The sequence below is a fragment of the Populus alba genome, chromosome 4 (genome assembly GCF_005239225.2).
Source record: "Populus alba chromosome 4, ASM523922v2, whole genome shotgun sequence".
Classification (NCBI taxonomy): Eukaryota; Viridiplantae; Streptophyta; class Magnoliopsida; order Malpighiales; family Salicaceae; genus Populus; species Populus alba.
The window spans coordinates 17,326,037-17,352,450 of record NC_133287.1 but is presented as its reverse complement, the minus strand read 5'-3'; the positions used below and the strand labels follow the sequence as shown (position 1 = coordinate 17,352,450).

Below are 26,414 nucleotides of genomic sequence, written 5' to 3'. Positions count from 1 at the left end.
AAAAAAAATCAAAGAACTTTCGTGGTTAGTTAGGCCCCGATTCTTTGATTTTCTACCTGTGTCCAGCTGCCCTCGTTCGCACTTTAATTATCTTGAGAAAGATTTCAGAAAGCAACTGTTTTGCAGCGTGGATTGAAGGCGGTGTTTAATATTTTTTTAAAAAAAAATTATTTAGGAAATCAATATATTAAAATAATTTTAAAATATTAAAAAATCAATTTTTAAAAAAACTTCAATTAAAACACTGCCGTAAACAGAACTTAATTTTAGTTGGCAATTTTTAATTATTAAGAAAATGAGAGATTCTATTTCTCTCGTGACAACTTCACTGAAGATTTTTATCATTAACAGAACTTGAAGAAGATTACAGAGAAGAAACTCCATGGAAGGGTAAGAACACGGGGATTGATTGTACATGAGTTGGGGCTACGGACAATAAGTCAATCAATTAATAAAATGATTTGGCTGGACAGACTATTATGTCTTCTCGATATATATGTTTTTTACTCATATAAAATTAAATTTATAGGGATACTCCTTGTCTCAAATAAAATGAAATATATCAGAGTGAAATTTTGCATGTAGAAATATTAAAAACTAATTTGATGTGTGATTTATCCTGCTATTGTCTATCAAAAAAATAAATTATGATATAATCCTTTTTATAACACTTATCCCGTTTAGTTTTTTTTCTTTGAAAAGTAGTTTCTTTGAAAAATAGATTTTTAAAAAATAAATTAATTTTTTATATTTGGTAGTATCATAAAAAATAAATTGGAAAAAATATTTTTTAGTATTTAGCTATGTCATGAAAAATAAGTTAAAAAATAAATTGTTAATATTTTTTTTTCAAACTTATTAAAATAATGAGAACAAATCTTACAAATTAAAAAAGTTGAATGAGAATAAAATTGAAAAAAAATCTAATTTAATAAATTATCTCAAATAAAATAAATAACAATTAAAATAATAGAAATTAAATCTAACAGATAAAAACATTTAATTAAGAAAATAATAAGAGAAAAATAAATAACAATCATAAAAATAAGGATCAAAGTTGATATAAAAATCAAATTAAATCAAATTCTAAGGGGATAAAATTAAAAGAAATAAAAATTTAAAATAAAATATATAACAATCAAAAGTTTGAGGATCAAATTTGATGTAATTAGTAGATAACATGACATTTCTAAATTTTTTCACAACTTATAGAAAGTGTTTTTCGCCTAAAATAAAAGGAAAATACTTTTTGTAGAAATCAAGCTAATTTTTTTTTTAACTGTAAATTATTTTTCGTTGACTAATTTTTTTAATGATAAACAAACATAAAAAAATTTAAAAATAATTTTCTAAAAACATATTTTCTGTAGGGATTACTTTAAGAGAATTTGTTCGTATCAAGTTGTCACGACCTTGTTTATTTTTGTATTTTAAAAGTATTTTTTAAAAAAAAATTTAAATTTTTTATTTTTTTTCTTTGTTTTAAATTAATATTTTTTGATATTTTTAGATCATTTTGATGCGTTGATATAAAAAATATTTTTTAAAAAATAAAATATATTATTTTAATATATTTCTAAACAAAAATTATTTTAAAAAATAACTATAATATTTCTGCATATATTCTATTTCTGATATTGTTAAAAGTTTTTAATAAACAAGAACAAAAACAAATAGCTGCAATATTTGTCTATGTCATGTAGGGTGCATGGCACATGCGTGTTTGTCTAACAAATACGTACAGTCTGAAAATTGCACGCGTGCATATGTGACAACCCCAAATTTTGGTAACAAGATTCTCTCAATTGCATAAAAATATCCACACATTTCTTCGTACTTGTTCCCCATTTTGAATATTAAATTTTTCCGTTCACATGTATTTAGTTGAAATGAAGGATATATAAATTAAATATGTTTTTAAAATAAATCTTTATATTTTTAAAAACATATCTCAATTATCTTTTATTTTCTTAATTTTATATGCTGAGATAATAATTAAATGCTTATCTAAAAAAATTTAATTATCATAAGGTTATATTTTTTAATCAATATTTCGATCAGTTTTAATTTATATTGATGATATGTTAATTTTTTTTCAAAGATGAGAAGTCATATTTTAGTTTGTTAAAGTAATTTATAGAAATTATTTTATTTATTGTCATGGTATAATGCTTTTTGAAAACAAGAAACTATTAAAAAAAAAAAAAAAAAACTGTACAATGTGAAAAATAGCACAAAATCAACAAATGGGATAGGATCAAAATTAAGTCATGGGAGCATATGGCGCCAAATACATTCAAAAAGAAAGGGAAAAACAGAGACGAATCATCTAAAAAGCCACTAAATCATTTTGGCCCTTCTGTCTACATAAATTGTCCTTCCAGATTCAAATTATTTGCCAAATTAGCTTCCTTGGCCGCGTTAACCACGCCACCATCTCTGGCTGATTTTTCATGTCCTCTTCTGCTTCAGCAACCATTCGCATCCTTAACGCGTATAAATCTAACGGTCAATAGTGTTTGGAAGCTTGCATCTAACGGTCACGATGCGAGAGCGAGTGGAGGGGGGCTCTTTATTTTGAAGCGTGAAACGATAGTGCACCACATGACCACATTGTCAAGCAAAGTGCAAGCGCGTTGCATTATGGTCTCTAAGCTGTCTGTTGGGACCCGCATGCTTTTCTGATTTGTTTCTTAATTATTTAGCTCCCACTAGATTACACACTTTACACGGCGCGGCTTAAATCAATGAAATTATTAAATTAATTGGGTGCGTTTGTTTACATTTACCTACTGCGTTTGCGGTACAAAAAACACAAAAAATTATTTGGTAATATATTAAATTATATTTTATATTATGAAATTCATTAAAAAATTAAGTTGAAATATAGTTTTTATAAAGCAATTTTTACATGTTTTTTAATTAAATTTCATAAAATATTATTTGTTTTTGTGTTTCAAAAACACTTTTGAAAAACTTAGAATTTTTTTATTTTTTTCTTTACTTTCATTTTTTTTTCAGATCAATTTGATACACTGATATCAAAAATAATTTTTTAAAAAATTATTTTGATGCATTTTTAAGTAAAAAGCACTTTGAAAAATAACCGCAACCATACTTTCAAACACAACTAGCAAAATATTTTATAGATGTTTTTTGCTACACATAAACCTCAACAATAATTTTAACCAAAAACGTATCTAAATCCAACTAACCAAACCTAACCACATTTTTTTAAAATTTATTTTTTAAAACCACAACCATAAAAACTACGTAAAAAACAAACACACTCAACTGAATATCAATATTGAAACTTAACTTTTTATCCGACCAAGTTTAAAATTAAATCATAAATATTATTTTTGTGTCATTTATTTGACTTGACTGACGAGGTTATAAAAATCACAAGGAATGTTCTGGGATGAATTACTTTTAAAAAATCTTTTACATTATTTATGGTGAATTTAATGACCTCCACTTCAAGTCCACGTAGGCTTTCCTTGGGCACATCTTTCTATGGAGGATATCAACTCTTCTAGAACAAATATTTGCACAAAGTCCTCTAGGGTGTTGATAGAAGACCCTCCGAAGATCAAGTCAATACAATGAATATTTGTGTAAAGAAAGACATTAATGAAAGTACTAATACGCTTTTATGAAAATAGAGAAGAGGAGAAGGAAGAAGAGGCAGAGAGTGTGTTTTTGTTTCATAGTATCAGGTCTCGAACCCCCTTCTATATATCCCACTCCCTTTTTATATTATCTGGCTTGAGCTGCTTCATACAATGTAGGAGGGGTAGAGATGTAATCTTATAATAGTAAAATAATATTATTCTACTGCTTGTACCATCACTTCTAATTAATATAAGTATGAACGAGTTGTTCGTATTTAATGGGATTATGATGAGCATCATGATTATTAATTCAGGCTCGAGTTAATTATAGGAGGCTCAGTGTAGAGTAGCCCTTCAGTTTCGCACCCAATTTAAGAGATGTGGGGCTTAAATCATGTTTAGAGCCCAGGAGAAAATGGGTTCAGCTTGTGACTGCACCAAAAAATGATCAGGGACGGTCACGTCCAGGCCTAACACAGGGTTGGGCTCAATCATCCCCTCCCTCACTTAGAATTGTGCGTCGAGAACTCTCGTCTCGGGTTATGACTTTCACACGTTGTCTCTTAAATGTGGGTTGATTTTAAGAAACCATGACCTATCACTAACGAGTTTAAAAATAACTCATATAACTAAGTAAAAAGTAAAGTTTATATTCTTTTAAAAAATATCAAGATAACATTTTTTCATTACTGAGACGATGATATATTTTTTCCATCACTTACTCCTCTGGTTTATTAGATAATTATTATTCTTTAGAGGCTGCTCGAGTCTCCTTGGTTGAAGCTCATAAAAAAGAGGCACATTGTCATAAAAAATTCAGGAGAAGTTTACATTAATGTTTTGAGAACTATTATGAAAGTTAGGGTCTCTCATCATGTCAACCAATCTACCCTTCATTGTTGTTTTTAGTGCAAGAATAGTACCATAAGTAGTTTTAAAGTCAAAGTAATTTTCTCTCGGTGATTTCTAACATGAACATTCTCCCTATAATTGAGTCACCTTACCTTGAGCCTTTGCTACTTTATCTTGTACACCAAATAGTGCTTTTTGAGCATAAGATGATATCTTCTCAAGCTCCTCAATTCTCTTCTTATAATTAGTCATTTCTTGTTTGGATTCTACTATGGCAACATGAAGGGATGTAAGCTTTGCATAGAAAGATCTCTTTCTATGCGCAATGAGCGATCTATTGATTATAGTTCATGAAAACTCTGATTTACTTGAGCTTGTTTCTCCTTGCAAGTTGTAATCTCTTGATGAACTAATATCAAAGACAATTATTTGCTTAAGTTCTTCTTTCAATATTTAAAGAACTAATACTTACCTTTGGGAATCCTAAAAAAAATTAGTTACCGGTAGTAAAAAATAATAAAGGATAATAATAAGAGATCAATTGCCTTTTACTCTCATGAAGAGTTTCAGTTAGGTTACTCGTCAAAAGATTGTACACACTTCCTCTTTTTAATTGTTGAATATCTCATGGAAACTGAGTTATTTTAGCAATAATATATGTATTTTATCCATTTTTATCAATAGTTGAAATATTATTCCTAAATGTAAAAGTTATGAAGTCTCTCTCTTTCTCACTCTATTAGTGTTGTCATATCTCCATGAAGTTAAAATCCTATAAAGAAAGGTTCCCCAAGCATATGACAACCACCATTAGTAATCATATAATTTATAAAAGTTTTGGTGGAAAGACAATGAAATAAAAAAGGATGTAAAGAAGAAAAAGTGCCAACAACAATACTACTACTTAAATTTATATCATCAGGGATATTGATGGGACTTGTCATGGTATGCATAGGATTTAGAACAATAATATCTGAGGTAATACATGTTTAGGGCTTGATATAAATTAGAAGAAGGTGTCATTGACATGAGAGAGTTAGGAATTACAAGCTGGGAACTACTCCTTTTCTTATTCCTTAGGCATAAAGCATATGTGTTTCTATCTATTTCCATGTCAATATTGTTGTCCATTTCACCACTTTTCTATTAAGTTTCTTCTATTACATCTACTTTAGGTTCTTCTACAATCCCTTCCTTATTATAAGCTTTCTTATTCTAAGATCCCTTCTCTTGATATTCTTTGTTATGAGACTCTTCCTCCTTCTTCTTTTGTGTTTTTGTAGAGGACAGTGATGAAGGACAGTGATGATGATGATGGCGATAAGGAATTTAAAGCTCATTTTTTCTTATTCTTTAATTGTATCAAAGAATAGGGCCCACCTGTAAATAACATGGATAAATATCAATACAATATTGTGTTACCAGAAATTCAAGGAAGATGACAAAATATATTTTATACTATAAATACTGTTGTCTAGAGAATACTCTTTGGCCAAATAAAAGAGACAGTATTGACAATTATTAGCAAGATTCTGGAATATATTATGCTTATTTGGACTAAAAAAGAAGCAACATTATCCACAATAGAAACTTTCCAAACTGGAAAACATCCCCACACTTTTCTAGCAAAGGTTATAAAACTACTATAACACGCTATTACCCAATCACTTCTCCAATTCTTTATTGATAATGATTTACCTTGAAAAATATCTTTTAAGAGATTTTATGTTTGTCTCTTATAAAAAATGTAAAACTATGCCATATATTTCTTATCTTCAGGAGAATTAGATAGACTATAGCAATATTTAAACAAGCCAACAATAGGATTTTGACTTTCAAGTCTCAAATACTTGTAAAAAATTGCTACAATCATCCACCTATTTAGGTGAAACTAACTCACAGATAGGTTATAGTAGGAAAACACATCTCTTACAAAACCAAACAAAGGACATAAATACCCAAACTTAAACATGCACATAGAGGTTATGATCTTAAAATTTATGGTTTTTGCCTCTAATGTTTTACTTATTCTTTTATGAGGAAGTAAAGTCATAGCATTATACTCACCCTCATGTTAGCTAAGTAATAACATTATTAGCTACAATGCTCCTAATGGATCATGAGGTTAAGGTGGGTTAGGTATAGATATGGAGGACAAATTTACCTTATAAAAAGATCTAGCACCTTTACTGCCACTAGCATGATGAGAGAAGAATTAGCTCCTCCACTCCCACTTGATTCCTCACCTCTACCTCTACACACTAAAAGTTTATCACAAGGAATTTGAAAGAAAGTATGCAATGTTGAAGTGAAGGAGAAGTAATGGCTATTTATTTATAGTAGTGATTTTGCTAACAATCATTCAAGTGATTATGGCACGCCCACCTAAAACAATGAAGAGAAGTGTCAAGATTCCTGAGATAATTACTATTATCATGGTGGATCAAGATATTTCAACATTATTATGTACACAGCCATGTAAAATGTGTCTTATGATCCTTGACATAGCCATAAACTTTAATTTTCATAAATATTGGTCATGATATCACCTGTTTTCATGATATGTTCACACATTTCCTTATAGATATCATCATTGTTTGTTTTCCCTTAAGTCATTTTTTTAAAAAAACAATGCTAAGAATTTACCTAAGATGCTATTGATGAAGATAAAAAAAAAAAAAGAGTGAACTTGTTGAGTGTAGACCCAATCGAAATTCTTTCTCTCCTCCTAGTAATAGGGTTGCTATCCTAGAAAGCTAAAAGATTTTTTCTAGATATTATTCAAAAAAATTTCTTGTTTTTTCCTGATATAAATGTAAGGTTTTAACAAGAGAGAATTCTGAATTCTCTCTTATACAATAATAAAAAAAGTCTTATTCTCTTTTTACAGAATATCTATAAAAAAAACTTAAGCTGACTTTGACAGTGAAGACTTTTTTTTTTTTTTTTTTTGCAAGTAAGATCGTTATCGAACTGCTTATCATCCGTGAAAATAGACTAGCTTCATCAACAATCCATGCTACCCTCATAAAAGAAAATTTATTTATAATTCACAAAATTGAACTAGACCCGTAGCCTGGTGCTGTGACGTCTGGGTTTTTGTGAACCAGGATAACAACGCTGAGGACCGGCAGCCATGATTAAGCAGCCCTTTTTTATTTTCTTTTTCTTTTTCTTTTTCTTTCGTTCTTATCGTTCCCTCTCTTATGCTTGTCTGTGTGCGGCTTCCTTGTATTTTCCAGCTGTCACTTGAGACTTAACGTACAATCCACTTGTAATCACAGTAGTCAAATACTGTCGTTGTCCCCATGGCCCGTAGTTTCGTGTTCCCGCAAGCAAAATCCAGCGACCATGGACACAAGAAACACTAATCAAACAGTGAGTGAGAATTAGTCTCTTCCTATATAAGAAATGCATGTACAAATTATGTTTTTTAAAATTTTAATTTTTTTATTTAAAATAATTTTTTATATATTTTCAAATCATTTTAATGTTTAAATATCAAAAATAATTTTAAAATAAAAAAATATTTAAATATATTTCTAAACAAAAAATATTTTAAACTGCAATCACTGCTATAATTCTAAACACATATGAAGAGTGTGTTTGGAAATACAGCATTGTGTTTTTAAAAATTTTAAATTTTTTTATATATTTTTAAATCGTGTTAATATACTAATGTTAAAAATAATTTTTTAAAAATAAAAAAAATAATTTTAATATATTTTTAAATAAAATATATTTTAAACCGCTATATTACCACAATCCGCACAAACTCCACGTTCCTCTGCATCTACGGTGCGGTCACATGCATGTCTATTCTCTAGATCCAGCTTTTTTCTTCAAACATTCAATTACTTCCACCACTTACATTGTAGCCTGTCACTTGGCTCAGTGAATTGTTTTTTCTGAAGTATTTTCTCGGCACCATTTTTTTTTTTTTTTTTATCAGTGTTTTTCATAATTTTATTATCTTCATTCCAGAATTATAAAAAAAAAAACCCAGAAACCATAAACTTAAATGTGTTTTTAACAGGAAAAAAAAACATTTTTAACCATGCACAAAAAACCATGGAATTGATCCAATCAACACAACCGAAAATATAATGTCTTGAGATTTAACAGCTTTGACTGGATATCAGAAAATATCCAAATTATCAATAAAAAAAAAAAAATCTTTTATGTGGGGGTAGGAGTTGACCGGTAGACCAAGCAATTCACTCGAAAACCTACATAATGTTTTATAGTCCTGGCAGCTGATTTTTGTCCTTCAATACAGACCCCTTCCAAGAAATTATCAGAAATTTAGCCATGTCTTTTCTGATGATGAGTCGTTATCAAACTCACATGTCTATTTTATAGTTCAAAACAATCTACATGGGCAAATTTAAATTTAAATGACTTAATTGGGAGTCATTTTTTAAAGGGCCTGTGCTCTTGATTCCGCTTATAACACACACACATCAGCTTAATTAGCTAAGGTAGTTCACCTAACGCAGTCATGTCTGCTTAAATCAAAGTCAACTCGCCGGAAAACACCTCCCGTATACAGACTCAATTGATTACGAGAGAGAGATGGTCCCCATTAATTAGTCGAGATTAAGTCCAACTTATTTATCCGGTAAAGGATAAGTCATTCATTCTAGAACAATAAGATTTATATATAAAAATTTAGATTCTCACAACCAACTTGATCTAATTTAAAATTTATATCACGGTGGTCATGGAGATAGCTAAATCTTTAACCATCAATATCAGATGCAAAGAGCTCGAAGTTATAAAAAATAAACAACTGTGACAAAAAAGATCCAATTCTGTTGTAGTTTGTGGCTTACACGAAGATGCCGGAGTGGAGGGAGGTAGAGTGAGAAAAGCGGAGCGCACCAAGCGAAGTGGAGCAAAATAACTCTTAAGTGGTTAGGTCTTTTTTAGACAGTTTAGGGTTTAGTATAAATGCATATTATGTAACCCTATTCAACATATAGTGAAATATATTATCAAACCATGTTAAATCTTGTGTTTTTCTAGTTTTTTTCACTAATACAATACTCATCAATAATCACTTAAAACAAATTCTATCAATGTGTTGTTGCATTTCTTGTTATAGTAAATAATTAACCTCCATTTATTTATAGTGGAAACATTGAAGGCAGAGGCTACTGGCACATCAGAATTTTAAAGCTGAATGAACTCTTCCCATGTCAAACAACATTTTGTTTCAAGGAATTATCAACAAATGACAAATTACTCGTAAAATATGATAATCCCTTTTGGATCATATTTGTGCGTAGAAATCATCAATTACAGTTCTAACTATCAAAGGAATTCTCACTACATGAAAGCCATCTTCCAAAAACAGATTTCCGAATGAGTATCTTCCTTGAATCCTCAACATGGAACAAAAGGTTACCTTAAACTTGATCTTCTTTCTTGTCGAATCAAATGACAAAACTGATGGCTCAACTGTCACACGTGTGCCGGCTGGAGCTAGAACGCGAGCAACGTAGATAGATGTAATAGGACCAACATTTGTGACCGTTCTTGACACAGTTAAGTTCTGCTTCAGTTCAGGAATGGTAATGGAAGGCAAATTAAGATTTACAAGAAAGGTGGTTGATTTCTTGCATCGGGTGCGAGTCCTGGTCATTAAGCTGATTGCAGAATTATTGTAGCCAAGGGCACAAAGAAAGCGGATATAATCTGAGGTGTCCATGTCAAATACGAGACCAGGATGCATGGCTCTGTCAGGATCAACATGACCACCGCCATAATCAAATGGATCAGCCTGCTTGTGTGGAGCTCCTTCAGCGACTGTCTTTTGACCATATTCGTCCTCTATAGATGCTGTGTAGGATAGAGACACGTTTATATAACCAGTATCGAGGGAAAACTGGCAGTAAGTATATGGTTTCTTACCTGTTGTGATTAGTGCAGACTTGATTGCAGCAGGACTCCATTTTGGATGCGCAGCTTTAAGTAGAGCAACAACACCGGATATATGGGGGCAAGACATGGATGTTCCTGATTCAATTTTGAAGTCCAAGGGCCGTGCTTCATTGTCAATTATGGCAGGTGAAGAGGCAGGAGACCAAGAGGCCAAGATGTTAACCCCTGGAGCAGCAATGTCAGGCTGCAGAAGACATTGAAACACATTGATCGCTAAAACGGCAAAAACGATGACTATCTCTAATAAAAGGTCCATTACCTTCAATACAGTAGCGGAGATGGAACTGGGTCCTCGAGAAGAGAAGAATGCAACTTCCGGGGATATCTGTTGTCCAACAACTGTTTTCGTGAAGCTGAACTTTACTACAGGATTTCTGTCGCATAAATATACTTCTTTAGGTAAAAATCAAGTTGTGCAACTTCTTGTATTTAGGGGGAGAGATTTTAGCAGCAAGGCTTTAACAAGTACAATATTCATCTTGAATGCAGTGAGTTAGACTTTACCTGCTTGACTCCATGTATGTCAGTAGATATGTTCCTATTGCGAAGTCCACTTGGATACAGGGAATGTCCAAGGACAAAGTAACATCCTTGGTGGGAGACTGTGCAAATATAAGGCCAACACCCTTCACATCTAATACAGTTCTTCTAGCAATGGTATTTGACCTCTGTGACCGAGACTCAAAACACAGAATCACTTTTCCTCTTGCTAAAGTAGCATTCAGGCTTCCTGAATCACAACTTCTGTTAAAAGTACGAGCGATTAGAATCTGGATTTTCTCAGAATAATTGGGATTTTGACATGCCAGTAATAAAAGGGTATTATACCTTGCACTATCTTCATCCGAATCATCAGCTACAATCTCTTCTCCATAAACAATAGGGTGGAAAGTGTCTCCATTCTTCCCCGTATACAAAGCCTGACCCTGTTTGAGAAAATAAAATTTATTTCTAGTCTGTAAGGCTTGCTGCCATGTATTTACAGTCAGCAGTGACAACGCTGTACATATCACTTGACTTTAACAGGCATCTTAAGATGAAAAATATCCCTTCTGTGTAACTAATCAACAAAAATTGTGAAGAATGCAGCCACGCATAAAGAAAGTTGGCATCTGTGTTCTTTATTTGGTCGACTATATATGTGCAAGTGCATCTACATTCTGTGCTTTTGCTTGACATGCTTGTTCCAATTGATATCACATACAAACTATGCACAAGTTCTCTAGACTGCAAGGAATTTAGGAAGTACCACTATGGTTTGATTGTTCCCCAGGGTAATTATAGTAGGGAAAGCTCGATCAATGGTGCTTGCTGCTACAGTAACAACCCATGGAGCTGTATTTGTAATTGTTTGAGGATAAGGACCAGAATTCCCCGCAGAGCATACTACAGAAATTCCTTTAGCTACAGCATAAAAGGAGCCAATAGCTACTGCATCCTCAACATAGGTGGCAAGAGGAGGTGCTGATCCAAGAGATACTGATAGCACATCCACACCATCAAAGATCGCATCATCAAATGCAGCAAGAACATCTGCCTCAGCGCAGCCACCTGTAGCCCAGCAAACTTTGTAGACAGCCAGCCAAGCTGACGGGGCACCCCCTCTTGCCAATCCTCGAGCTAGTCCCATAAAACTTGCATTTTCCACTAGACCACCGGTTGCAGTAGATGATGTGTGGGTGCCATGGCCCCCAGCATCTCGAGGAGATAGGAACTCATCCCCGTCACTCGCATTTAGCTTTCCAAATTCAGCTTCATAGCCTTTAATATACCAGCGAGCACCAATGATTTTCCTACCCAAAGTATTCAAGCAGTAAGCATCAAGTAAATTCCTGCTGAAACCTTGACAGAGTACAATTCATAAGCAGAAGCCATTTACTAGTGTTTAATTCCTCTTCAATTTGAGTTAACTGTATCCTTATGACCAGAATTTAAGATCACACAAGAGAATGTACTTACAATTGACATGTCTAAAAATCTCAAATCTGTTTAGAAGTATAGAAACCCGGATAGAAAGTGAATATGAATAGACTATAATTAGCTAACCTATTACAATGCGAGCGATTAAATCCTTCTCCTTCTTGGCATATCCCTCTCCAACGAGATGGCACCTCTGCCATACCCTCATCTCTGAAGCTTTTCGACTCTGGCCATATACCTATGCAACAAGAAAGTAAGACCAAGAATAAGTAAATTGTGTAAGAAACAACGATGCCTTCGTCTTGCCACTCACCTGTGTCCATGACACCAATGATGGCACCAGCCCCGGAATGTCCCGTGGAAATTCGATCCACAAGTTGAGGCACTTGTAGAAAATCCCAACTCCTAGTTGTGTGGGAACTAATAATTCTGTTTCGAACAACACCAACAACTCCAGGGAAATCTGTATTGGTGCATCAACAAAGAATAAAATAATTTCAGGGACTTGTTAAGATCAAAAAAATAGACTACGAAAACGGATTTCAAATTTCACCAACATTGTAACACCTGCAATAAGCTTCTCTTGGGACTTGGTTAACACGGCAGCGAATCCTGAAAATCCATGCTTGTAGCTATACAAAATCGATTCCTTTGCAGCTTCTTTGCTGTCAAAACCATTCCACAAGATGCTAATTTCTCTTTACTGCTTAATCAAACCTCACAAATAAATGCATCCAGAGCTAAAAACAGTGAAAAACACATTTCATGCATCTGAAATTGCATAAAGCAAAATCAAAGAAGCCTAAGGCATACAAAATCATTCGATATCCCTACGAACATATATACCAAGAAAGATAAAAACTGAACGTGTTTAAGGTAAAAGTAATAGCAAAACTGGGCGTTTTAAAGGTAAAATCAACAGATTAAAAAAAATGGAAATGAAGATTATAAAGAGCCAGAGATAAAACCTTCCAACAATATCAGCAAGAAGCTCATGATGGGACTCTCGAACCAGCTCAGGCTCGTCATGGAGTTTGTCTCCCATATACACAATGTAAACCTGCCAAGATAAAGATTAAACACGGAGAAATTCATGAAAGACACAATTCGATACACATAGCTGAACTCAAGTAGAGAAACTAACATTGGTTTCAGCAAGAATCACTGGGGGCAAAGCCTTCAACAGTAGAGCAAGAACATGAGCAAGGAAAATGCCAGGACTCCATAAAGAAGCCATTAGAAACCTGAAACATAAAACGAAGTGATAAGCAGTGAGATTTATATGAAAGATCACGGGATCATATCATTTTATTGAGTATATGCTTGGGGACCCCACAGTAAAGGTTACACTCCTTCACTACTCCTACTACTAGCATTATTAGCTGTCGAGTGTGTTTTCTCTGTTTGGTGCTAACTGTTCTGTGCTGTTGAAGTCTGATGAGATGTGGATTTATCTGTTTAAATGTCTTTTCATGGGGGAAGCATATGGGGAGACTGAGAAGTGGCGTTGACTTTACTTTCTGTAAATGTCAATAGGACAGTGTATCCTGAGGAGTAGCTTTCCAGCGGCCCAGTACAATTGAGGAAGTATACACTTAAGTAGTTAAGGGTCCTCAGCTTTTTTTTTTAGATTTGAAAAGGGACACTCATATCCTACACCATCAATGCACTTCGTGGTTATACACACCCCTGGATGTGCAAATCTTGCCTTCCATTTATACATGAAATGATGACACAAAGAAATGGGATGCAAATATGACAATGGCTTGAGTGATTCTTTAGCATGGAGACCGTTTGAGGATATAAATATATGTAAGGGATGATAATTTGAAAATGACCTGGCTTCCTGCTTCCTCTTCCTCTTCCTCTTCTTCCTCTTCTTTTTCTTTTTTGTGTGTGTGTATTGATTTGCGAAAGAACAATAAATTCATGGATACCAGCAAACTACAAGTACACTTTCATACCAGCAAACTAGAGTAACATGAAACTCACATGACGCTATTATTCTCCTCAAGTTTTCATGAACATAAACCTGCAAGTTTTGGTTCCATGCAAGTAAAAAACTTGGGAAGATTTTAGTTTCAGAAGCAAATGTTTATTTAATACTACTAATGAAGTTGCACTAAAAAGGAATTGGGGTAGTTGAAATTGGCAAGGAAACAGCTACAAGGAAGTTGAAACATGAGAATTCGAGTTGTAATTTAACATGTCACTAACGAAGAGAAGAGAGAGGCATAATTTTGAAGGGTCAAGTGTGTCCTTTGTGCAATCACTGGAAATGGACTTAATTGAAACTTACTCAATACATGGATGTCCTTTCCCAACCACTAATGCAAAATTGTTGCCTTGCTGACCCAATAATGTTCGTCTAAAATTAGATTATTTTATTTTATTTATTTATTTTTAATAATTCTATATCATTTTAATATGATAATATTAAAAATAAAAAATATACATTTTAATATATTTTTAAACTAAAAATATTTTTAAAAATAATTATTAATTATTTCATCAATTATCACTCTCTAGAGATGATTGGTAGTAGTTGAAATTGGGAAGGGTCTTTTACCTGCAACCATCTTCAAGAGTTTGACAAACGGAGCATAAAAAATAAGCATACCGTATAAAGGGGGGGTTATAGCCAATGAGATTTCAGATAAGTTGCTTTCGAAAAGTAATATACCTTTTGATTCTTCAAGGCGGGTATCAATTGGAAAAATGAATTAAAAGAATGCCATCATCTTAAGTTATTCAAGTTTATATTTGAATTGATTATTTTTTAAAGTTTTTTTATTTAAAAATATATTAAAATAATAATTTTTTTATTTTTAAAAAATTATTTTTAATATTAACATATCAAAATAATTTAAAAAATAAAAAAATAAATTTAAAATAAATAAAATAAATAAAAACTAATTTTTTTAAAAATGGTTTTGAAATACAAAAACAAACATAGTTTTTTACCGCATGTTAATATTAGGCCACTATAAAGAATTATGTTCCTTAATTGCCCCTGAGTTTATTCTTTCTTTTTTATTTTTTGTAACTTCTTGATTCTTTTGATTAAGTTGTGGATAATTTAATTCATTGAGAAGTGATTAGAAAGGATAATATTGTTTTTGTTAAAAAAATTATATAAATTATATTTTAATATCATTGCTTGGGATTAGAAAGGATAATATTCAAGGAAGGACATTACGGTCGCTAAAGAAATTATGCAAGCATGGAAGTATGTTGTAAGCGCACCTTGAAACTTTTTATAATAAATACTAAAACCATTTATAGAGTTTTTTCCTCAATTAGTAGTCGTGCATGTATTCCTATTAAAATACCACGCGATTCCATGCATCAATGCTTTCACCTCCCTACCCAGTAAAAACTCAATTTCAAAGAAAACAAAATTACAAAAAGAACAGCTATAACTCAAGCCAACAAGTTGTTCATCAGAACCAATTTCAACACTCATTTAAAGAATTCACTTAATTTTCATAGCAAGTAATTTTAAAATAATAATAAAAACTCAATCTCAACATCAAAATAATCAATTACAATAAACAATATCAATTCAATTACATAATTAAATAGCATCTAACAAATTAATTTGTCGATGGGCCTGCACCGTCAGAACCATTGGCATGTCATTGTTTTGTGTAATGAACAACCTCGTCCTTCTCTATCTCATTGTCCAAATGTTGAACTTCCCCAACCTCATCAAGTGAAGAGCAACATGATGAGAATCAAGTATAGAAAACGTTGTGTCCAACATTGTCAATAGCATCATGAACTATGGTCGCAGCTCTTCGACATTTGCGTATTAAAAAATTCATCTAATATATGATAAAATATTACATTATCATTTATAATATACAAATAAAAATTTTATTGAATGTTAAAAAAACTAATCCATACATATCATTCTATTATATCTTGATGCACGAGGCTCATAACTATCCAGATTACATGTCAGCTAATGTAGACGTCTCGTAACACTTTTATGGTAGTGTTATGAATCGCCTTATAGAAAAATATCACTTTGTAAATATACAATCTCTCCTCACATGCCATAAATTGACATATTGTATGTCGTGGGGCGACGTCAAATGACGCGCTAATGCCTTCTGAAAGGTGTTGTTGGAAGGGAAATAGGGTTTTGGGTATAATAATAAAATTATGATTGTAAGGTTTAGGAGACGCCACCTAATATTAAGGTTACTAGGAAACTTATGGTCTGCGAGAATTCAGGTAAGGGACTGGTTGTAAAAGGAAAAGACGCATTACCCCCAGTGCACCCTACCTAAGGTTTAAATCTTAGCATCATATTTATTTTGCAATTTGTATATTTAATATATGAGGGTATACTTTACTATATAGGTTTACACCTCCTAATATTAAAGTTTACAGCTAAACCATAATATAAAATGAACAAAATGATTGGTGAATGATTTTTGATATATTGATCGAAATCCTAACGGATAATCATAAACCAATTATTATATTCATTTTACATTTTAAAACATGAGAAAGATGTTTTTTTTTTTTTGTAAAAATATGCTTGGAAAACTTTTAAGATTTGGTCATATGCATGAAAAAAATAATTTTGAAAGAGAAAATTAATTTAAAAATTTTCAAGATTTTCTTAGAATTTTCAATTTTTTTTATAAATGTTTCAGAGAAAACAAGGTGTTTTAATACCGAATCTTTATTTTACAATGTAAATATATAGCTTGATGTTATTCAAAATTGGTAGAAAAATATGCGAGAAAATTAAAAAATAAAATTGAAAAGACTTTTGAAAATTTTCATTTTTTATAATATATTATATTATATTAGATTATTAAATATAAATTGGGCTAGACCCTAAGCAACCACTTAGGCTGAACCCAGCCAGGTTGGGCTAATTAGCGACCCAACATGCATCTTTTTCTAGGTGGCTTGGAATCGGTCAAACCATCTAGGTTGGGCTAAAATGGGTCCAGCCCAAACCTTTAACTGCTACGAAAGCCAGCAGTTGCAAGACATGGATTAATTCATGTCTTACATGCAAAATTGGGGGGAGCCTGGCACAAGAGAGATGTAGGATTGCTTGGTGTGGAGATGGTTGGTGGTCGCGCTAAGAGGTCCGATGTGACCTTGATGGAAGAGGTGGTGGCCGACATTAACTGCTGGGGAAGAAAAAAGAAGAAACTAGTAGAGGAGAGAGAGAAGCTAGCGGTGGTTGTCCATGTTGTCGACGAGGCGATGGATTGGAAAGGAGGTTGTGTGGTAGTTGTTCAAGGTGGTTCTGAGGTTGTGGTGGTTGCAAAGGCGATAAAGAGAAATAAAGAAGAGAGAGAATTGTCGGCTTGGAAAAAAAACTAGGAGGAGGCTGGTTTCTTTATCAACTTTGCACTTGATTTTCTTTCTCCTCGGGTCATGAAACTTATCCCTATTTATATGGGGTGGAAAAGGGGACATTTTGTCTTTAATGGTGTTAAATCTTGGCCCATGATTCAACCCTAAAGGATATCAATCGTTGGCTCAAAGTGTATCATGAACTGTCAATTTTAGCAGTTGAAGGCTGCTTGAGTCTGCCTTCTTGTGTTGTCATCATGACTATTGTGGTGTTAGTCGGCTAAAAAGAACCATACCGAAGTGTAGTAAAATGCCAGGTGATACTTTTTGTGCAAGTTTTGTCGTCGGAGAGATGAAGCATTAAATGCCCTTGAAAAGTAGCTCTTGAGCAGTCTTTTTAGTGAAAATTGAAGAAGAAGATGAAAAACAATAATCAAAACGGCGCCATTTTGGTAAAGTTTATTTAGTCATTTGATTTATCATCTCTCAATTACATTCCTAATTGACTTCAAACTTTAAATTTTGTTCAATTTTGCCCCTAATGAACTTCAATTTCAACTCCATATTTTCGTGTCTTTTTCATTTAGGTCTTTAGTTTTGGATTTATACAAATTAATCTTCAATTGACTATTAACTTTTATTTTTCTTCAAATTCACCCCTGATTTCATCCAATTTTTTCCTCATAGTTTGGCACTTTGTACATAAAGGTTCTTGGCTGCTAGTCTCTTTAATTTAGCCCTTAATTGACCCTAAAATTTTAATTTTCTTGCGAATTTATCCCTGATTAGAACCAATTGACTTGGTAAAAATTAAATTTGATCTCCTAAAATTCCAATCTTCTTAATTAAGTCCAAATTGGGCTCCCAAACCTAATTTTTCACTAATTAAGTCCCTAATAAAATTAATTTGACCCATTTAATTTGACTTTAAATCTACATTGTTTCTCTAATTTTGGGAATAATGAGGTACAATTAGGCTCTTGATCCCATCCAAAATTGCAGCTTGATTTTTCTACATTTAAAATCTTTTCTCAGCCAGCTTTTTCCATGTCACTAGTCTCTTTGCTATTATTATTTTATTTTTTATTTTTATTCTAGAAAGAAAAAAAGTGAATTTAGGGAATAACCCAAAGATGGGTTATAACATTGTACACAACCAATCATCATCCATTTTGTCTCGACAATTAACATGTAGGTCATTAAATGTGTTAACATTATTAGGTATGTGTTGATGCAATCCAAGCTTATATATTAACCTATTAGAGCAATGCACCTCAACTATGGCAAAACAGTACATAAGGACCATTGATAGCCATAAATCACTTTCTTCCATGCATAATGAAGATGTTCTTCCAATAAAATCATTGGTATATGGTGTCCATATCACTTATGAAACCATAAAGCTTATATATTAAAAACATTCACAACTAAAACAATAAAGTTAAATAAGAAAATAAATAATTAGGTTCACGCATACTTGGTGAAGCTCGTATGAATCCAACTCATCCTGATAGAAATCATGAACATAAATAAGATTTTGTTTAAAACACCTAGACCTCTTCTCAACCCAAGTAACAAGCTAAATAGTTAATTTAGACAATTTCTTATAGAAAATTTAAATTTAATAATGTGTTTATAAATATTATTATCAAGCTCCAATTGTAAGTCATCCTCTTGTAACCATGTCCAGCATCTGATTTCTCTGAACATCAAGATGACCGATGTGAAGATGCTCTAATGACTATAACTTCATATTAACAATAAAAAAATTTATTAAATATTTAAATTAACAATATTTTATAGAATGTAATATTAAATTATACATGTAGGAATAAAAATATATAGATTTATTACTTGTGTGACATGCAAGCATGCCAAAGCTAATGATACAAATATACAAGCATCATCGAACCCCAACAACAGTTATGAATGACAACAAAGTTCTCTAGTAATGGCAGAAAGTAACATGGAACTACATTGCTTGTCAAAACAGTAAAGATCATTGCCTCAAATATATGCATTATGTATGCTCTAGCATAATAATCCAATACAATCTCTGTAACACCCTTTGGTGGGGTCTTGAAAATCTCATTCAACCATGTTAACCTAATATAACCCCTTTTATATTCCTCAAAGAGAAGCACCAATCCCAACAAACAAAGACGTCATTCTTTCTTTCTTTTTTTTAAGTCGTGGGGCCTATAACAGGAGCTTTATCTATAGAAAGGATGACTAGCATGGCTACATCTTAGTTTAGGTTTTCTATACACGTGGAGCTCTAATATTTGCAACCCATTTACATCAATCAACCCAACCATTGCATTAGAACTTATATCACTAGTAATGAGATACCAACATAACAATTTGGATGGCCCACATTCAATATCCTTCAAGAAATATCAACATCAAATGTAGACAAATTCCACCCAACTCTTTGACATATTAAATTTTTAAATTCATTAAATGAACTGTCAAATCTCAAGCTATATAACTCAGTACTTCCTCCATGATGAGTGATACCATTATCACTATTGATGATTTTACCACCATAATAATATACTATTCTCACTATAAAAGACATTTTTTTAATGAAAATTACAATAATAATAATAATAATAATAAACAATGCTAATTTATCAAAATAACAAACTGTTCAAGTTACATTAAAAAATCCATAATCAACGCAACATAATTCATCAAATTTTCTCACTAAATAAAACAATTTATATGCTTACTTAACCAATTTTATATCTATTTAATCTTAAATTATAATTACATTAGGTAAAATCAATAAAAACCCTAAACCAAACCCTAAAACTCTTATTATAAAAAAATCACAAATTAGCCGACTAAAATAACAAATTAATAGAGAGGGAAGGCTAATATATCTCAATTTGGTTAAATTAAACTTTTTTGGGTGGCGGCAGCAGCAATGAGGTGCCGGTGGTTGTTACAAGTGGATGGCTAGAGAGAGAACCAACAATAGAGAGAGGAGAGGGGGGGGGTAAGGTTTGTCATGGTAAAGAGAAAGAGATATTTTTTTTGTGGTGGAGAGAAAGATCAAGTGGCCTGAGTTGAGAGCGGCATAGGAGGAAGGAGAAGCAGGGGAAGAAAAAAGTTAAGGGAAAGAATAAGAAAAGAGGAATTGGCCTCCAGATAATTAACCAAGTAGTCGCTCGTGTAGTACAGGCGTGCAACCCATGGATACATATGTACAAAATACATGTCAGTGAAAAAAAAAAAAACTCCCATTTTTATCAAAAAGATATGCAAAAACCAACCTCCTATCAACCACATGTCTATGACCACATGTGATGATGTCTCCATTAGAAGTGAACTTGGATTATGTGATTCTGTGCCCGTTTACTCAGTTTCCATTTGTTAAACCCCCTGCCCACTTCTTTTGACCTAAAGGATATATTAAAAAAAAAAAAAAAAAAAAAAAGGGGCATTATTAAAGTGGGAACATTGATGAGTAATAATGCCAAGTAACCAACACTAATTGTTTCTTCGTAAACAAACTTCCTTTGGACGATTAGGAAAAGGTGTGGTGCAAGCTTTTAACAATTGATTGCTTCAATCCACGATCCACTGATGGTATCATTTCATGCAAATATATATATATATATTTCGTTTAATATTTTTTAAAAAAAAAAGATTCAATTTTTTCAGAAATATAATTTAGCCACACTCTCAAAAACTAGCAAACATTTCTAAAAGGTAGAGGAGGGTAATTTCCTTGTGCAAACACAATAAAACTAATCATGTACGGGCAACTTTCTCTTCCTTGCTTTTAGCATACCAATTGCTAATCCAGTAGATTGAGTTCTAGGAAGATCATCATCCTAAATCCCTTTTTTTTTCTTTCTTTTTTTTGCTAAATTTCATGGCAACTTTAGAAAAACACATGAAATCAGCTTATAAAGGAAATGCAGACATGATGAGAACAAGTACATTTTCAACATGCAAATTTTTCAGCACAACCATTCCTGGGGTTGATCCAAAATAACAATAAATAAAACAAATTCACGGAACATCTAAATCAACCTTATTCTTTGAATTGAAGAAAGTTTTGGAGATGGAGAGACCCACGGACAAGAATTTAATCTTGAGAATATTCTAACTAAAATAAAAATATAATTCCCCTCTCACTATTTTTATTTTAATAAAACCTCCCACTTCTTTGGGGTGTTTTTGGATTGATAGGAGAGAAAAAAAGAGCTTAGCAATGGTAAAATGAGAACTGCCGCAGGCATACATTAATCTTTTTGGTGCTTTGAAAAAAACACAAATGTCTGCTGTTGGAAGCTCCAAAAGGAGTCTACCGAAGACCCAAACTGGCCACCAGCATTAGCGACACCATCCCCGTTTTCTTTCTTTTCAAAAGCATCTCCCTCTCTAACACAGCGTTTGGTTTCACCTCTCAAAAATCGATCAAATTCTCAAGACTCTTAAATCCCTCTTCTTTGGATGGAAGCAATAAGAAAACAAGCCACAAAACTTAGAGAACAGGTCGCTAAGCAACAACAGGTACCCCTCTTAATCAAGCCCTAAAATGTTAGATCCAAGTTTAAATTTTTATTCTTTTTAGCTCAATATCATTTTTTTTTGTCCTCGATTCATCATTTCTGATTGTTTTATGGATAACCCATGTTGTCTTTTAGGTTTAGGAATTAGAAAGATCGCGACTTTGGTAGAAATGTTTTGCAAATTTTATTGATTTGGTCAAATTTGTGGAGTAGTATTAAGCCTTGGAGATGGAAATTGCTGTCTTGGATTATTAGCCGAAGAGTTTTTGTGGCTTTTTAAGAATGCTCAATGGAATGTACGTTAGTGAAAATGAAGATTGTAGGGAAAATTGTTAGTGTTAATTGATTTTTTTCTTAATAAGGTTTTTCTATTGTGAAGGTTTGGGATTTAAATTTAATGTTTTTAGAGGAGTTTGATTCGGGGGAGTGAAGGTGAAGAGAGAATAAAGTGATTGTTTTTATGCATGGAGAGTGAAATTACTTCATGTTTACGACGTATGATTTGCCAAGGCATTGTTCTACACCACTTCCGATGGTGCTTGCAACCGTTTTTTTACAATCGTAATGCTAGGTTTAGTGTGTAAAACTGTAATTTGTTATTGACACATCAAGTTGAAGCTTCATTTTGCTTACCTTTTGAAGTGATTCGCGATGTGATTTTCTTTATGTGTCTTTAAATAAGATTTATGCTTGTAACTGATTTTTTCTATTCCAATATAAGTTTCAGTTTCAATGTGCTTTGTTATTGGAACATCAATTTGAAGTTCCATTTGGTTTTATCCATTTGATTGTGATTCCTCATGATGCTTGACTTAATTAGGGTGCATCTCTGGCTTCATGAAGCACAGCATTTTATTTTTCCCACATTGTAGTAGTTTGCTCTACAAAACCACTAATCTAATTGTGTGGGGTGTTACTTCAGGCTGTTCTCAAGCAGTTTGGTGCTGGTGGATATGGAGGTTCAGACACTGTTATTACTGATGAAGCAGAACTCCATCAGCATCAGAAACTTGAGAAGCTTTACATATCAACACGTGCTGGCAAGGTTGTCTAATCCTCCTGTGTGGCATATTGTTCTCAATTTGTTTTAGTCATTGACTTACGAATGTCAAATGCTGTTTTTCAGCATTTTCAAAGGGATATTGTTCGTGGTGTAGAAGGATATATTGTCACAGGATCTAAACAAGTTGAAATAGGTGGGCTAGTGAAAGTCTTGAAGTTATTTTGTTGTATTCTATATTGAATTTCAAGAAGTGTTGTTATATACAAATTTATTATGTTCAACAGGAACAAGGTTCTCGGAAGACAGCAGGAAATATGGTGCTGAAAATACATGTACCAGTGGTAATACATTGTCAAAGGCTGCTGTGAATTATGCTAATGCCCGTGCTCAGATGGAAAAGGAACGTGGGAATCTGCTGAAAGCTCTTGGTACACAGGTTTGATCTATAACAAAACTTTCCATTTTTCTACTTATAAATGTGCCTATTTAGATAAATATTATTAATGAGCTTATACACATCTCATGGTTCCTGTGCTCCATTGTCTTGCAAGCTGCAGGTGGTTTTAGTTAATTTGCATACTAGACTTTGAGTAACCATGCAACAAATGTCAAGAAAGCATCAAAATGGAAAAGATTATGCATGTGATCTAAAACATTTGAAGAATAAACAATAAGACTGATCCAAAATACTCATGATTTAGTGGAAGAACTGAATTGTTTCAAGACTTCTCTTTACTCTATGGTTAATATTTTTCATCATACTTATTATCATCATCATTCCTGTTATTCTAGGGCATTTTATCATGCATTTGGTATGGCGTTGACTGTTTTGATTATTAGGTAGCTGAGCCATTAAGAGCAATGGTAATGGGAGCTCCTTTGGAGGATGCACGACATCTTGCTCAACGTTATGACAGAATGCGACAAGAAGCAGAAGCTCAGGTATACTGAAATATCGCTCTTTTACCAAGTTTTTGAAACATATTATTCAATGAACATCTTGTATGAATTGTTCCTGAGATTCACTTGCTAGTTTTGATTTTCCTTCCAATTGCATAATATTCATTTAATTTCCTTTGGTTTTTGCATTCCCTAGAGAATTCCCAGTCATATTTATTATGTGATCTAACCATGAATGATCATGGATCAATTCAATTGCATTTCACAACATAATTATCATGTTGTATGGGTTATATTTTCCCCAAAATTGTTTAGTTACCCTTCATTTGAACTTAGACAGGCTATTGAAGTTGCCAAGCGCCAGGCAAAAGTGAGAGAAATGCCAGGTAATTCTGAGCTTGCAATGAAGTTAGAATCTGCAGAGACAAAGCTGCAAGATCTAAAGTCAAACATGGCCATATTGGGGAAGGAAGCATCTGCAGCAATGGCTGCTGTTGAAGCCCAACAACAGAGGCTAACTCTCCAGAGACTTATTGCTATGGTAATGTGAATGATCCCTTGTTTCTGCTGTGGATTCAACTAAGTTATGAATTATGTGTTGGGAAGAAATCATTTTGAAGCTTTATCCTCCTGTGATTCACCTTCTGATTTGAAGGTTGAAGCAGAACGTGCTTATCATCAGAGAGTCCTTCAGATACTTGATCAGCTTGAAGGCGAGGTATATTATCCTGCATTGAAGTCCTTTTACCCAGCCTGAATTGGGATGAAATTGTCTCAATTGTTTTTTGCCTTTATTTGGATAGTAATCCATGTTTGTTACTATTAATAGATGACATCAGAACGACAACGAATTGAAGCGCCTCCCACCCCAACTGCGGAGAGCAGTATGCCTCCACCTCCATCATATGAAGAAGTTAACGGTGTGTACGCTTCTCAAGCACATAATGGAACAACAGACAGCATGGGTTACTTTTTAGGGGAGGTGAGGAATCAGATTTATCTCGCTGTTAATGTTACCTTATATTCTTACAAAATTGCACCTTGATGGTGGCTTGTTGATTTTATTTATCGAGTGCCATCATTTGCTTTTTATTGCAGGTCATGCATTCATATCAAGGTCAATCTGATGTGGAGCTGACTTTGTCAATTGGTGACTTTGTTGTTGTTCGAAAGGTTTAAAGCATTCTGAAACCACTTCTTTTTATGCATTATGTCTGCTAAAATCTTTGCAAGGTTTAATGTTCTGCCATGCATTCTTGATAGGTGACAAACAATGGCTGGGCTGAAGGAGAATGCAAGGGTAAAGCAGGCTGGTTCCCATATGGGTACATTGAAAGAAGGGACCGTGTTCTCGCTAGCAAAATAGCTGAAGTGTTCTAGAGTTTTCTTCTGGGTTGGCTTTTGGGCAGAGGATTTTGTTTTGAGTGTATGTTTTGCACTGCATGTTGTCAAATGCAGAGGATGATTGCTGCAGATCGAAGATCAGGAAAAAAATCGTTGCGAAACAGAGGCCGTGGCTTTCCTTTCTTGTGATATAGATTCTGGTGTTACATTGTGATCTTATTGATATATGAATGCGTTCATGTGTATTATTTGTTAATTATTTTGTTCTAGGGGTACGACTGAGATTTTGACCTGAGTTGTTGATATTGTGAATTTCCTGTGAAGAAATTTTTTTCTCCAGTTTCATGTTTTAATGAGTCATACATATTTTCACCATTTTTTTTAATCGAGTCATACATATGTAGGTCTTTAAGTTCAGAGATGATCACTACAAAAGCTTTAGCGACCTCTTCCTGTTTTCGTGGAAGTGCACGTTTAAGATTCTGCTAGGTCAGAAAGCCAGGATGACAGACAGCATTGGCCAACTCTACCTCAGGATAACAAATCTATGGTTTTGAGGATAAAGCAAAAGCCCATCCAGGAAAAGAGAACGGTCTAGTGTTGCCATTACAAGTACACACGTTAGAAAAAGAGCTGCTTTGACACAGAACAAGTCGAGCATTAGGTGTCGCCAGCCATCATCCATGAACAGAGGAATTTTAGGAAATCAACCATTCTCAATAATGAGTCTGATCAATAGCTGAACTTACCCTTCTTACTTGGTCGTTCAGTCCACGATAAAAGGAAGGACAACCTGCGATCATTCAACAAAATAAAAATACAAAAAGAAAAAATAGTATTGTTCTCACTCCACATCTTGTTATTTTCACTATTGTAGAGACCAAAATAATCTTATTGTATATGTCTTAATTACTCTTTAATTTTATTTTATTTTATAAAAATCCTTTCAATATTCATTTCAAAATAATAAGAAGA

At 33.0% G+C, this 26,414-nt stretch overlaps 2 protein-coding genes across 2 annotated transcripts; one reads left to right on the top strand and one right to left on the bottom strand.

Annotated features, from left to right (window-relative positions):
• Nucleotides 1–9,639: 9,639 nt before the first annotated feature.
• On the bottom strand, nt 9,640–13,709 carry LOC118039702 (subtilisin-like protease SBT3.9). Its single transcript, XM_035046464.2, has 11 exons — nt 13,477–13,709; nt 13,301–13,392; nt 12,900–12,997; nt 12,646–12,795; nt 12,459–12,570; nt 11,662–12,205; nt 11,241–11,338; nt 10,917–11,156; nt 10,672–10,786; nt 10,383–10,596; nt 9,640–10,310 (listed from the first exon to the last, which is right to left on the bottom strand). Exons 1-11 carry the CDS (start codon nt 13,567–13,569, stop codon nt 9,742–9,744), a joined length of 2,325 nt encoding a protein of 774 aa, XP_034902355.1. The 5' UTR covers nt 13,570–13,709; the 3' UTR covers nt 9,640–9,741.
• Nucleotides 13,710–21,910: 8,201 nt separating this feature from the next.
• Nucleotides 21,911–25,778, top strand: LOC118039703 (SH3 domain-containing protein 2). The gene is made up of 10 exons (XM_035046465.2): nt 21,911–22,193; nt 23,115–23,237; nt 23,319–23,388; nt 23,480–23,631; nt 24,036–24,137; nt 24,436–24,636; nt 24,751–24,813; nt 24,925–25,077; nt 25,194–25,268; nt 25,359–25,778. The coding sequence occupies exons 1-10, from the start codon at nt 22,134–22,136 to the stop codon at nt 25,473–25,475; spliced, it is 1,116 nt and encodes a 371-aa protein (XP_034902356.1). The 5' UTR covers nt 21,911–22,133; the 3' UTR covers nt 25,476–25,778.
• Nucleotides 25,779–26,414: the final 636 nt, after the last annotated feature.

What these genes read in the sequence shown, in the direction of transcription:
- LOC118039703 (XM_035046465.2), top strand. Translation starts at nt 22,134, where the DNA reads ATGGAAGCAATAAGAAAACAAGCCACAAAACTTAGAGAACAGGTCGCT. An exon ending in ATCTAAACAAGTTGAAATAG is followed by an intron (nt 23,389 to 23,479) that starts GTGGGCTAGTGA and finishes TATGTTCAACAG; the next exon opens with GAACAAGGTTCTCGGAAGAC. An exon ending in GACAAGAAGCAGAAGCTCAG is followed by an intron (nt 24,138 to 24,435) that starts GTATACTGAAAT and finishes GAACTTAGACAG; the next exon opens with GCTATTGAAGTTGCCAAGCG.
- LOC118039702 (XM_035046464.2), bottom strand. Translation starts at nt 13,569, where the DNA reads ATGGCTTCTTTATGGAGTCCTGGCATTTTCCTTGCTCATGTTCTTGCT. An exon ending in CCAAGAGAAGCTTATTGCAG is followed by an intron (nt 12,796 to 12,899) that starts GTGTTACAATGT and finishes GCACCAATACAG; the next exon opens with ATTTCCCTGGAGTTGTTGGT. An exon ending in AATCGCTCGCATTGTAATAG is followed by an intron (nt 12,206 to 12,458) that starts GTTAGCTAATTA and finishes TACTTTGGGTAG; the next exon opens with GAAAATCATTGGTGCTCGCT.